Consider the following 15,340-nt stretch of genomic DNA (forward strand, 5'->3'; position numbering starts at 1 on the left):
CTGGCGCATTCATGTCCTGATGCTTCTATAAACTGAGAATTTTGGAAGCAGAGTACTAACAAACAGGAAACTCAAAGGAGGTATCAACATAAAGATTCAATTCAATACAATCTAGCACAGAAACAGATCCTTTGGCTCACTAACCTGTGCTAATTCTAATCCTTATTTCGACCTGCTACTTACTGTCCATGCATGGTTTCTATCCCTCTGTTTGCCTCCCATTTATGTGTCTATCAACACAGCCTTAAACGTTGCTAACATGCCTGCTTCCACCACTTCCAGTGGCAGTGTGTTCCAGGTGCCCTCTCTGTGAAAAATTTTCCCTGCACCTTTCCCCTAAACTGACCCCCTTTCAACCTGAACCAATGCCCTCTTGTAGGTGATCTTATCAGTCTGGGAAAAAGCCTCTGATTATCCAGCCTATCCATACTCCTCATAATTTTGTAGACCTCTATCAGGTCACTCCTCAGCCTCCGTCTTTCTCGTGAAAACAATCCGAGTTCATCCAACCGTTCCTCATATCTAAAACCCTTTAGACCAGGCAACATCCTGGTAAACCTTGTGTGCACCCTCTCTAAATCATCCATTTCCTTCTGGTAGTGTGGGGACCAGAGCTGCACATAATATTCCAAATGTGGCCTAACTAAAGGTTTGTACAGCTGTAACATAATTAACTGACTTTTATACTTGATGCCCCAGCCGATGAAGACGAGCATGCTCCATGTCTTCTCGACCACCTAATCCACCTGTGTTGCTGTTTTCAGGGATCACTGAAAATCTCATGTCAATACTCCCAAGGGTTTTGCCATTTATTGTATAATTCACACCTAAATTTGGTCTTCCAAAATGCATCACGTCTCATTTGTCCAGATTAAACTCTATCTATCATTTCTCTGCCCAACTGTGCAACCGACGTGTTGCTATCGCCTTTGACCATCTTCCTCACTCTCTGTAACTCCACCAATTTTAGTGACATCTTCAACTTACTAATCAGACCACCTACATTTTCCTTCACATCATTGTTTGTGTGTGAGTCTATTTTATATTATATATACATATATTTATATATACACATATACACAAAGGTCCCAGCGCTGATCCCTGTGAACACCATGAATTACTAATCACTATTCCAAAAAGCACCATTCTACCACTATTCTCTGTCTTCTATGACCAAGCCAGTTTTAGAAAATAGAACACAGAACATTACAGCACAGTATAGGACCTTCGGCCCTTGATGTTGTGCCAACCCGTCATACCGATCTCAAGCCCATCTAACCTACACTATTCCATGTATGTCCATATGCTTATCCAATGCCGACTTAAATGTATCTAAAGTTGGCGAATCTACTACCGTTGCAAGCAAAGCGTTCCATTCCCTTACTACTCTCTGAGTAAAGAAACTACCTCTGACATCTGTCCTATATCTTTCACCTCTCAATTTAAAGCTATGCCCCCTCATGCTCGCCGTCACCATCCTAGGAAAAAGGCTCTCCCTATCCATCCTATCTAACCCTCTGATTATCTTATATATCTCAATTAAGTCGCCTCTCAACCTTCTTCTCTCTAATGAAAACAGCCTCAAGTCCCTCAGCCTTTCCTCGTAAGACCTTCCCTCCATACCAGGCAACATCCTAGTAAATCTCCTCTGCGCCCTTTCCACAGCTTCCACATCCTTCTTATAATGTGGTGACCAGAACTGTACACAATACTACAAGTGCAGCCGCACCAGAGTTTTGTACAGCTTCACCAAAACCTCTTGGTTCCGAAACTTGATTCCTCTATTAATAAAAGCTAAAACACTGTATGCCTTCTTAACAGTCCTGTCAACCTGGGTGGCAACTTTCAAGGATCTGTGTACATGGACACCGAGATCTCTCTGCTCATCTACACTGCTAAGAATCTTATCATTAGCCTAGTACTTTGCCTTCTGGTTACTCCTACCAAAGCACATCACCTCACACTTGTCTCATTAAACTCCATTTGCCACCTCTCTGCCCAGCTCTGCAGCTTATCTATGTCTCTCTGCAACCTACAGCATCCTTCAAGACTATCCACAACTCCACCGACCTTCATGTCGTCTGCAAATTTACTAACCCATCCTTCTACGCCCTCATCCAGGTCATTTATAAAAATGACAAACAGCAGTGGACCCAACACCGACCCTTGCGGTACACCACTAGTAACTGGTCTCCGGATCAACATTTCCCATCAACTACCACCCTCTGTCTTCTTTCAGCACGCCAATTTCCGATCCAATCCAATTTTGTATCCATCTAGCCAGCTCACCCTGGACCCCATGAGGCTTGATCTTTTGTACCAGCCTGCCATGAAGTGCCTTATCATCACTGTACTTCCCTTATCAATTATTCTTGTCACATCCTCAAAATACTGAATCAAGACATGACCTTCCCCACACAAATCCAAGCTGTCTATCACTAACAAGTCCATTCTCTTCCAAATGTGAATAAATCCTATTTCTCACTATCTTCTCCAACAGTTTTCCATCACTAATGCCAGGCTCATCGGCCTGTAATTATTGGAGTATGTTTTCTAAAACAAAGGAACAACAAGGGCCATTTTCCAGTTCTCTGAAACCTAACTAGAGACCTTTTAAGGCTGCATGTATTTCCCCCCTTGCATTTCACACTATCCTGGAATAGATCTGGCTTTGGGGACTTGTCTACCTTAATGCATTTCAAGACACCCAACACTTCTTCCTTTGGTATGTTGTGCCCCAAGAGTATTTACACATCTTTTCCTAACCTCAATACCTGTCAAGTCCCCCTCTTTGGAGAATATTGATGTAAAGTTTGCATTAAGGATCTCACACATTTTCTCTAGCTTCACACATAACCTCCCTCCATATCCTTGAGTGGACTTACTCTTTCCTTATTATCTCCTTGCTCCTAATATATGTATAAAATGAAACCAAAAGAGCTACTAATGCTGAAATCAGAAACAAAAACAGAAATTGCTGGAGAAGCTCAGCAAGGCTGGCAGTATCTGTGTAGAGAGATCAGAGTTAACATGTCAGTTCCATTGACCCTTCCTCAGAACAGTTCTGATTTCTCTCCACAGATGCTGTCAGATCTGCTGACCTTTTCCAGCAATTTCTGTTTTTGTTTCTGATATGTATAAAATACCATGAGATTCTCCTTAACTCTGCTGGCCAAAGACACTTCATAATGCCTTTTAGGCCTCCTAATTCGCCATTTGATCTCCTTCCTACTTTCTCTATATTTTTCAAGGTCTTAGTCTGTTTTTAGTTGCCTACACCTTAGCTATGCTTCTTTTTTTTTGACTAATCTGATCATTTCCCCTGTCATCCAAAGTTCCCGAATCCTGCCATTCTTGTCATCCATTTTTACAGGAACATGCCTGTCCCACATTCTAATCAACTGGTCCTGAAAAGAATTCCACATATCAGAACTGGATTTACCCTCAACAGTCCCTCCAAAACGACATTCTCCAATTCCTGCCTAATTCTGTCATTGTTGGCTTTTCCCTAGTTTAACACCTTCATCCGAGGTCCACTCTTGTGTGTATCCATAAGTATCTGAAAATTTTCAGAATTATGGCCTCAATTCCCAAAATGCTCCCCCACTGAACCTTTGATCACCTGTCTGGGCTCATTCCCAAATACCAGGTCCAGTATGGCCCCCTCCCTCATCGGACTATCCACATGCTGTTTCTAAAAAACTCTGCTGCAAACATCTGACAAATTACTCCCCATCCAAACCACTGGAGTGCCAGTCAATAAGGGGGAAAAGTTAAAATTACCTACTTCAACAAATCTGTTATTTTCATATCTTCCCAGAATCTGACTAGATATGCACTCTTCTATACCCAACTAATAGCTGGGAGGCCTATTGTACAGTCCTAGCGCTGTGATTGCATCCTTCTTATTCCTGAGCTCTATCCATAATGCATCACTACAAGATCCCTTCAGGGCGTCCTCTCTCAACACAGCTCTCATGTGCTCCCTAACCTGTACTGAAACTCTTTTGCTTCCTCCTCTGTCTCATCTAACACATCGATATCCCAGAACATTAAGCTGCCAATCCTGTTCCTCTTTCAACTATGTCTCTGTGATAGCAACAACATAACTGTATGCAGGCTCTAAGTTCATTCTTCTTATCTGTTATACTTCTTGCAAATACAGTCCAAGCCTCCAGTTCTGCTCAGCTCAGCAACCTCTCCCAAATTGCTCTTCCTCTTAAGTATACTTGCCTTAGACTCAAGATCGTTCCCAGTCTCTATACTTACTGTCAAACTGCTCCTGATCCCAAACCCTTGCCGCACTAAATTAAACCCCACTAGGTTGCACTATAGAATCTCCCTGCCAGGATATTGGTGCCCCTCTAAAACAAGTACAACGTGTCCTTCTTGCTCCTCCTGCAAAAATTCCATCCCCAACTCCCAATTCCTCCACCTCCGCCGCATCTGCTCACACGATGAGGCATTCCATTCCGGCACATCCCAGATGTCCAAGTTCTTCAAGGACCGCAACTTTCCCCCCACAGTGGTCGAGAACGCCCTTGACTGCGTCTCCCGCAACACATCCCTCAACCCCGCCCCCGCCACAACCGCTCAAAGAGGATCCCCCTCGTTCTCAAACACCACCCCACCAGCCTCCGGATACAACGCATCATCCTCCGACACTTCCGCCATCTACAATCCGACCCCACCACCCAAGACATTTTTCCATCCTCACCCATGTCTGCTTTCTGGAGAGACCACTCTCTCCGTGACTCCCTTGTTCGTTCCACACTGCCCTCCAACCCCAACACACCCGGCCCCTTCCCCTGCAACCGCAGGAAATGCTACACTTGCCCCCACACCTCCTCCCTCACCCCTATCCCAGGCCCCAAGATGACTTTCCATATTAAGCAGAGGTTCACCTGCACATCTGCCAATGCGGTATACTGTATCCACTGTACCCGGTGTGGCTTCCTCTACATTGGGGAAACCAAGCGGAGGCTTGGGGACCGCTTTGCAGAACACCTCCGCTCGGTTCGCAATAAACAACTGCACCTCCCAGTCGCAAACCATTTCAACTCCTCCTCCCATTCTTTAGATGCCATGTTCATCATGGGCCTCCTGCAGTGCCACAATGATGCCACCCGAAGGTTGCAGGAACAGCAACTCATATTCCGCCTGGGAACCCTGCAGCCCAATGGTATCAATGTGGACTTCACCAGCTTCTAAATCTCCCCTTCCCCCACCGCATCCCAAGACCAGCCCAGTTCGTCTCCTCCCCCCACTGCACCACACAACAGGCCCAGCTCATCCCCTCCCCCCACTGCATCCCAAAACCAGCCCAGCCTGTCTCTGCCTCCCTAACCTGTTCTTCCTCTCACCCATCCCTTCCTCCCACCCCAAGTCGCACCTCCATCTCCGACCTACTAACCTCATCCCACCTCCTTGACCTGTCCGTCTTCCCTGGACTGACCTATCCCCTCTCTACCTCCCCACTTATATTCTCCTCTCCACCTACTTTCTTTTCTCTCCATCTTCGGTCCGCCTCCCCCTCTCTCCCTATTTATTCCAGAACCCTCACCCCATCCCCCTCTCTGATGAAGGGTCTAGGCCCGAAACGTCAGCTTTTGTGCTCCTGAGATGCTGCTTGGCCTGCTGTGTTCATCCAGCTTCACACTTTATTATCTTCTTATACAGGTCCTTCCTTCACTGGAAGACACCTAATGATCCACATATCTGAAGCCCTCACCTCAACACCAGGTCTTTAGCCACGTGTTCAATTGAACTCTATGTCTGTACCTAGCCTCAATAGCATGTGGCACAGGTAACATTACTACCCTAGAGGTTCTGCGTTTTAGTTTAGTACCAAACTCCCTCAACTGTCGTTGCAGGATCTTGTCACTCCTCCTATCTATGTCAATTGTGCCAGTATAGACAATGACTTCTGTCTGTTTACCCTCACATTTCAGGATGCTCCGTACCAACTCAGATGTCCATGGCCCTGGCACCAGGGAGGCAACTTACCATCCTAGAGTCCCTCTCGCAGCCACAGAAGCACCTGTCTATGCCCCTGACTACTGAATCTGCAATTACTATTGCTCTACAGTGCTTTGTCTCTCGTGTTGCTGCCGCTGTCACCTTATGGGCCATCCCACTCATCTGTATCCAAAATAGAATAATTGTTTGACAGAGGGACAGCCGGAGAGGTCTCCTGCACTACTGCTTGCTCTGTCTAGCAGTCACCCATCCAGCTTCCTGTTCCTTGGATATGACCATGTTTCTTTCCCTTCTGTCTATGGCACTCTCTGCCATTTATCTGCTCCTTCGTGTCTCCAACTGCCACTCAAGCCAATCCATTCGATCAGTGAGCAGCTGAAGCTGGGCATACTTACTGCAGATGTAATTACCAGGGATGGTAACGGCATCCATGTTTGATCACATCACACAGACGGAATGCAAAATCCTACTGACATGACTAGCCCTCCTTTGCTTGCTAGATTACATATTAAATTTTAATTAGCTACCTAAAGAATACAGTTATTACTCTCTAGAAAATAGCACCGCCTCCCCACCCCGCTAACTTATTCACTATCTAAACTCCTTATACTCACCAGAAGATTAACCAAGTGTATTAATCCTTTGGAAAGACTAAGACATACTTATCCTGTACTGCAGTGAGATTCTTTCACCTATAATACAAACTGTTCACTGCTTTTCTTTTGCACTATTTTATACTGAGTTTACTGCACTGTTAATGGAGTGCTTAATGCAGAATCCCATCCAGTCTATTTCACAGGAAATCTGACTGGCTGCACAATCCTCACGGTCTGCTTCACAGCGATGTTCACTGCTTTACAGTCCTCCCAGATCTGACAGAGTTACTGAATTCATCAACACTTGAATATCATCAGTCTTTGAATGCAAAAGTGAAGACATTTGTCTCAGGAAATATGAAGGAAAGTGGAGGTGTAGCTGAGCTAAGATTAGTCATGATCATCCTAAAAGGTGAAGCAAGTTCAAGGGGCTGAATTGCGTACTCCAGCTCCCAGTTCTTGTGTTATGAGAAAGCTGTATGATTTGAGAAGAAAACAAAAATGAAAAGGGTAGGTCTGAGAGTAATTGATCAGCCTGAGAGTAACCCAGGAAGTTCACAACATTTTTACTGCAGTATTGGGACAAAAAAAGACTTATACAAAAAAGACTTACAGTCATAGCATGATCCAGCATGGAAACAGGCGCTTTGGTCCAAACCGGACCATGCTGACCCTGGTGCCCACTCGGCTAGTCCAATTCCCACATTTGGTCCATATGCCTCTAAGCCCTTCCCATTCCATGAACTTATCTAAATGTTGATATTGTACTTGCCTCAACGACTTTCTCTGGTAGCTCATTCCCTACACACACCATTCTCTGCGTGAAGAAGTTTCCCCTCAGTTCCTTCTTAATCCTTTCCCCTCTCATCTTAAACCTATGCCCTCTATTTTTCAACTCCCCATCCCTGGGAAAAGACCATTTCCAATCATCCTATGTATGCCCCTAATGATTTTACACACCTCAACAAGGTCACCCCTCATTCTCCAATGTTCCAAGGAATAATGTCCTATCCTGGCCAACCTCTCCCTATAACTCAGGCCCACTAACCCTGGCAACATCCTCATAAATTTCTTTACACACTTTCCAGTTTAACTGCGTCGTTCCTATAACACGGTGACCAAAACTGTACACAATACTCCAAGTACAGCCTTACCAATGACTCATATAACTTTAATAATAATAACTCATATAACTAATATAATGTCCCAACTCTTAAACTCATTGCCTTGACTGATGAAGGCCAGCAGGCTAAATGTCTTCTTCACCACTCGATCTACCTGTGACACTGCTTTCAACTGTATACTTGTACTCCTAGGTCCCTCCGTTCCACAACACTCCTCAAGACCTTACCATTTACTACCTTGGTTTGACTGGTCAAAGTGCAATGCCTCACACTTATCTGTACTGAATTGCATTTGCCAATCCCCAGCCCACTTCCCCATCTGATCAAGATCCCTCTGTAATTTTTGATAACCTTCCTCATTAACAACAATACCTTCTAATTTTGTATCATCTGCAAACTTATTAATCATGCATTTGTACATTCACATCCAGATCATGTATGTAAATAACAAATAACAAAGTCCCAGCACTGACACCTACGGCACACTGCTAGTCACAGGCCTCCAGTCCGAGAAACGACTTCAACCATCACCCTCTGTTTCCTATCATCGAGCCAATCTTGAATCCAATTAGCTGGCTCTCCCTGGGATCCCTTGCAACTTGGCCTTCATGACTAGCCTGCTGTGCAGGACCTTGTCAAAGCCCTTACTATCTACTGCCCTACCCTCATCTATCCTCTTGGTTACCTCTTCAAAAAACTCAGATTTATCGGTCATGACTTCCCACTAACAAATCCATGCTGACTATCCCTTAGCAGATCTTGACTATCCAAATGTTGGCAGATCCTGTCTTTCTGTATCCTCTCCAATAACTTGCCTACCACTGATGTAAGGGTCGCTGGCCTGTGGTTCCTTGGCTTGTCTTTGCTACATTTCTTAAACAATGGAACAACATTTGCTCAGGAACACTTCTGCTCAGGTTCTAAGTAGTAACCTAGGTCTTTCATGTGAAAACATTTTTCCTTGCTGATAATCAAGCAAGACTGTACTTTATGAAAATAAGCCCAGACTAAACAAATATGAAATACCAATGACAAAATTTTCACAATGTTCAAATACAGAATTTTCAGCTTTTTAATTTTTTTAAACAGGTACTGTATCTTCATAATAATAATATTAGCAAAATTGATGTGGATGATTTCTGCCCAAAGGAAACAAGCAATAAGACGACGTTCTATAGTGGGATCAGTCTTTTTGGCAATCCAGTGAAGCACTGGGAAATTCAGCCTGCTTCTTTTCGATGTGTGTCTGGTACTTTTGGCGTGCAGTTTGGAAAATAATAGATGAATAATAAATAAGTATAGATGTGTACAAGTATTATTCCTCACAAGGTTACATAACACGGAGCATGAAATTTCTTTTAACAAAAACAGGAAAAAATTGTCTTCCTGAACAGTTAACTACTTGCAAAAGCTTGGAAATCTTCAACATCAAAATTGTCATTTCAAAGAGTCTGAATGTATTAGCAGTTGTCAAAGAGGAATTCCATTTCAATTATCCATTCTAAGAACTTCACTTGCTGCCTTCTGTGTGGCTAGGAATGGTTACCAATTGCATAACTGTGATAAATTTCAAGAAAATAAAAGACAATTACATACAATGTAGTGTTGCCTTTCAGTTCTTAAGGCTCTAACTTCTGACTGCTTAAACAACCATTGCTTTACCATCTTCTCCAATCCAAACTGAAACAATTCTACTGAGTCAATAAAATAATTCCTTTCATTTCAATTCACAGTGCAATTTTGGTATCTCACAAAATGATGATCCAATTCATGAATTGAATTAACTGGTATGTAAGTGATCTGGTTGCTTATCAAGGTTTAGTTTACAGAGTTAAAGTAAGTAGATATCATTTGAATTGTATCACAGCCTACACCTCTTAATTTCAAAGATCTGACATTTGCTTTTTAAGCATTAAATGAATATTTTTCTATCCAATTCACATCACCCGTCCACAGAAATAAAAAATCACAATTTGATCAGGAGAGAATTATGTTATCTTAGTTTTAAATTTCCGCCGTAAGTAACCCTTTACACTTTAATCTTTAGTTTGCTTGTCAGTGATTGAAGGATCCTTTAAGTTTATGTATAGACATAATTCTAATCTTCATCTAGTTTTAAAAGGAAATCCATTTTAACATTATTTAAGTAGCTCCCAGGTCTACACCCATGTAGTGGCACTAACAGACACATGAAATAATTTAATATCAATGATAAAAGAAAGGGGCAAACAAACTTTAGAGAATCTGGGAACTTCCACAAAACAGTGCAGCTGGAATATTGTCACTGAACTGCAATAGTCAATGTCTTTGCAATCAATATGTTTAAGAATCACTTTGTTAGTGACAAATTGTTGTAATTTATCTGCAAGATCATGGACGTTACTCTTAGTGCTACACTTATCCTCAATTATATTTCTACATTTTCTTTAATTTATTCACAACACGTAGATATCGCTGGCTGCATTCAATTTACATCCCTAAGTGCCTTTGACAATGTTGTGTTAAGCTGACTTCTTGAACTGCTGCAGACCCATCTGGTGTCGTTAGACTCACCGAGGATATAGGAAGGGCGTTCCAGGATTTTCACTCAGTGAAAGCTACTGCAATATAGTTCCAAGTTAGAATGGTGAGTAACTTGGATGGGAACTTGCAGGTGGTGGTGTTCCCATGAGTCTGTACATGCTTTTGATCTTCTGGATGGTTGAAGGTTTGGAAGGTGCTGTTGGAGGAGCCTTGATTACTTTATCAGCACATGTTGTAGATGGTGTGCATTGCTGACAGTGAGTGGTCAAGGAGGGTATGAATATTTGAGGGTTGGTGCCAATCAAGTGGGTTGCTTTGTCCTAGATGGTGACTAACTTCTTGAGTGTTGCTTGAACTGTTCTCATTCAATAAATGGGGAATATTTCACCATACTTATGACTTATGCTTAGGTGTACAGGCTTTTGGGAGTCGGCAGGCGAGCTATTTGCTGCATGATCTGGTCTTGTAGCAAAAGTATTTATATGGGTAATCCAGTTACATTTCTGGTCAAAGGTAACCTCCAGGATGTTGATAGGAGATTGAGTTATGGTAACACCACTAAATGTCACCGGGCAATGGTTAGATTCTCTCTTGTTGGAGATGATCATTGTTTGGCATTTATATGACATGAATGTAACTCGCCACTTGTCAGGCTAAACCTGGATATTTGAACAAGTTTTACTGCACTTTGCTATATTGCCTGAGGAATTGCAAATTGTGCTGAATATTGAGCAATCATTAGTGAGCATCCCAACTTCTCAATTTTTGATTGAGGGAAGGTCATTGATGAAGCAGCTGAAGATTCTTGGGCTGAGGACACTACAGTAAGAAATTCCTGCAGAGATGTCCTTGGGCTGAGATGACTGACCTCCAATGACCACAATAGTCTTTCTTTGTGCAAGGTACGAACTCAACCAACAGAAAGATTTCCCCGGATTCCCATTGACTCCAGTTTTGCTAGGGCTCATTGATGATATACTCAGTCAAATGTGGACTTAGCGTCAAAGGCAGTCACTCTCATCTCTGAAATTTTGTCTTTTGTCCAAGTTTGAACTAAGGTTGTTATGAGATAAGTAACCGAGAGACCATGGGTCGATTCCAACTTGGGCATAAATGAATAGTTTATTGCTGTCCAAGTGCTGTTTGATTGTTGTGTTGATGATATCTTCCATCATTTTGCTGATGATCGAAAGTATATACCAATGGGGTGACAATTGCCCAGACTGATTTGTCCTTTTTTGTGCACAGGATGTAACTGGGCCATTTTGTACATTGTCAGGTAGATGCCAGTATTGCTGTCGTACTAAACAGCTTGGCTAGGAACAGGGAAAGTATGGAGCATGAGTTTTTGGTACTACTGCTGGAGAGTATTTCATCACACTCCTGACTTGTGCTGCATAAATAATGAACATACTTTGAGGAATGACAAGGAGACATTTTCACCTCAAATTCCCAGTCTCTGAGCTGCTTTCATAGCCATGGTGTTTGGTCAAGTTCAGTTTCCATTCAATCGTAAACTTTAAGATGTTAATAGTAGGGGATTAACAACGGTAACATCCAAATATTGCCACTCTGCAGCGCTTGCACATTTCTAATGATTTTTCTGCAGACATAGTCCTCTGTTTGTCTTAGTATTTAGGGAAGGTGATGGCCAAGTGGTGTTATTGCAAAACTATTAATCCAGAAACCCAGCTGGTATTCCGGAATCCTGGATTTAAATCCCACCACAGCAGAAGGTGGAATTTGAATTCAATAGAAATACCTGAATTCAGAATCTACTGATGACCACGAAGCCATCATCAATTGTCAGAAAACCCACCTGGCTCAGGGAATGTCTTTCTGGGAAGGAAATGTGCCAGCCTCATCTGGTCTGGCTTACACGTGACTCCAGACCACAGCTATGTGGCTGGGTCTCAACTACCCTCTGAAATGGCCTAACAATCCACTCAGTTGTATCAATCACTGTGAAGTCTCTACAGAGAAGTGAAATCATACAGATTACCCAGCTTCACCTAGGCACTGGAAATGTTAATGGCAAAAACAGCCCTGTCAACTGTGCAGTTCTCCTTACTATAGTCTTGGGGCTAGTGCCAAAATTGGGAGAGCTGTCTCACAGACTAGTGAAGTAACAGCCTGACACAGTCATACTCATAGAATCATATCTTACAGACAATATCCCAGACACTACCATCAGTATCCCTGACTATGTCCTGTCCCACCTGCAGGACAGATCCAGCTCAAGTGTGGGCACAGTGTTATACAATTGGGAGGGTGTTGCCCTGGTTTCAGGTTAAATATGGGCAAGGAAGCCTCCTGGTAGATACCACATACTGTCCTGCCTCAGCTGACGAATCAGTATTCCTGTGTGTTGAACACCAGTTAGATAACACCTTCCAAACCAACAATCATTTCCATCTAGAAGGGCAGCAGACACAAGGGAACACCATTACCTGGTGTCAATTTCCCTCCAAGCCTCTCACCACTCTGAATTGGAAATATATTCCTGTTCCTTTACTGTCAAAGAGACAAAATCCTAGAATTCCCTCCCTTAAGGTATTGTGGGTTTACTGACATCATATGGACTATAGCCCCCAGCATGAGTACTGCAGCGGTTCAAGAAGGCAGCTCACCATCACCTTCTCAAGGCAATAATATGCTGCCAGTCAACAATGCCCATGTCCCACAATTAATTTAAAAAATCTGAAGTGTGATTGTGCCCTTTCAGCTTCTCGCCCAATCTCAACTGAATCGTGACAAAACAGTGACTAAAAATTCAACCCAACGTTGGCCACTACATCATGTTCTCATGCATCTTACAGCATAGATAACTGAACTGTCACACTCACCACACATTGTGTTTACAGACTTGCATTCAAATTTGTATTATTTGCAGTGCTTCGTGATCTTCTATTTAAAATAGGGTTAACCTTCATACTACTGTTACTGCCTTCTCTTGTACCAACCAACAATTACTCCTTTATGCGCCTTATTCTTTTTTCTACTTCTTCACACGATTATCACTCATGCAGACATTTAGATTAAGCCCCCTTCAATCTGTTGATGAGGAAAGATAAAAAAAACTAAACACTGAAGAAAACGATTTGTGCACAGGCATATCAAACACTCCCCAGATCTGTTGCAGCTGGTGCAAAGATGTATAAATAATGTTCCTCAGGCTCACTAACACCACTGTAGGTCAGGGTTCAACACAAGTCATTTTTTAATGATTTCTCCGTAATACCACCAATTAGTGGAAAGTGGATTTTATATATTCTGAATTCATGATCACAACTAGTTGAAAGCTCAATTTGCGTCAGTGTGCTAAACCAGTGAAATGCAAGAACTTTTACCCTGAAATTTATGCCTCACTTATGTTTACCTAATGGCTGAGTAAGACTGCTAATTAGTGACAGATTATACATTGTGAATTCATGCTCAGCACAAAATTGCCAAATTATCAAAGGTAATTGGAACAGCTTCAACGATTGCTTCTCTCTGACACTCTTGGCTGAATTTTAACCTACCTCCAAGGAAGAAAATGCATTGTTTTAACTCTTAGACTTACACTGTCCCTACAGGATTTGTTTCCGAATATTCCAGCCTGAAATGAGAATGATTAATTCTTGTTTTTTGAAAAACTTCAACAAAGTTTTGAAAACAGTCAATCCAGATGAAAAGGACAACCTATCAAAACTTTAAAAAAAATAAACTAACAAAGTCATGCATTGAAAACATTTCGAGTGTAGATCATAAGAATGGTCTTCAGGAATTTCTTCAGCCAGAGTGTGGTGACTCTGTGAAACAACTCAGTACTTCAATGATCGAATAGCAGAGCAAGCTTGATACATTGAAAGGCTTAATTTTATTTTATATCTTGTATCTTGTGGTCTAAGACTGCAGAAGCATAATTAGGCTGTTTGGCTATCGACTACGCTGCCATTTTATAATGAACGATGCTTCTCAATCCCATTTTCCTATCTTCTACCTGTCACCCTTGATTCCCATAGAAATCAAAAACTTATCTTTCCCTTTCTTTGTCTTAAACACACTTAATGCAGCCCTCTGAGGCAATGAGTTCCACAGATTAACCACCTCTTCATCTTCATCTTCGTTTCATAACAGCAAGAAGGTTACAGCAGGTGAGGGCCTAGAAGCAATCATTATCACTAAGGAGGCAGTGCTGGGCAAGTTAATCGAGCTAAAGGTAGACAAATCTCCTGGCCCTGATGAAATGTATCCCAATACGATTTACATAGATGATTGGTGTTAGAGACTAAGCGTGGTGCGTCAAAATTTGCAGATGACACTAAGGTGAGTGATAGAACAAAGTGTGCAGAAGACACTGAAAGTCTGCAGAGGGATATAGATAGCCTAAGTCAGTCGGCAAAGATCTGGCAGGTGGAGTACAATGTTGATAAGTGTGAGGTCATCCATCTTGGTAGGAATAACAGCAAAATGGACTATGTTTTTAAATTGTAAAAAAACTGCAGCATGCTGCTGTGCAGAGAGACTTGGATGTCCTTTTGCATGAATTGCTGAAGGTGGGATTGCAGGTGCAGCAGGTGATTAAAAAGGCAAATGGAATTTTGTCTGCCATTGCTCGAGGGATGGAGTTTAAAAACAGGGAGGCTATGCTGCAGCTGGAAAGGGTCCTGGAGTACTGTGTGCAGTTTTTGGTCTCCTTACTTCAGAAGAGATATATTAGCATTGGAGGGGGTGCAGAGGAGATTCACTCGGTTGATTCCAGAGTTGAGAGGGTTGGATTATGAGGAGAGACTGAGTAGACTGGGAGTAAACTCATTGGAATTCAGAAGAATGAGGGAAGATCTTATAGAAACATAAAAGATTATAAAGGGAATAGATAAGGTGAAGGCAGGGAGGTTGTTTCTGCTAGCAGATGAAACTAGGACTAGAGGGCATCACCTCACAATAAAGGGAAGCAGATGTAGGACTGAGGTCAGGAGGAACTTCTTCATCCAAAGGGTTGTGAATGTGTGGAATTCCCTGCCCAATGAAGTGACTGAAGCTACCTTGCTGAATGTGTTTAAGGCAAGGCTAGATAAATTTTTGAACCATAAAGGAATTAAGGGTTATGGTGAGTGGGCGGGTAAGTGGAGC

The 15,340-nt window shown here is 42.5% G+C and overlaps 2 protein-coding genes across 2 annotated transcripts in view; one reads left to right on the forward strand and one right to left on the reverse strand.

Moving 5' to 3' along the window:
- Nucleotides 1–9,141, forward strand: part of aspn (asporin (LRR class 1)) — a 62,801-nt gene extending 53,660 nt beyond the window's left edge. Inside the window, exon 9 of the mRNA XM_059649642.1 lies at nt 8,789–9,141. Coding sequence (XP_059505625.1) covers nt 8,789–8,977 — 189 coding nt within the window. The 3' untranslated portion in view covers nt 8,978–9,141. The remainder of the gene's footprint in view (nt 1–8,788) is intronic.
- The window catches only part of cenpp (centromere protein P), a 307,375-nt gene that overhangs the window by 128,815 nt on the left and 163,220 nt on the right, over nt 1–15,340 (reverse strand). The gene's annotated exons all lie outside the window — the stretch shown is intronic.

Source organism: Stegostoma tigrinum, chromosome 11 (assembly GCF_030684315.1).
Source record: "Stegostoma tigrinum isolate sSteTig4 chromosome 11, sSteTig4.hap1, whole genome shotgun sequence".
NCBI classification, from domain to species: Eukaryota; Metazoa; Chordata; class Chondrichthyes; order Orectolobiformes; family Stegostomatidae; genus Stegostoma; species Stegostoma tigrinum.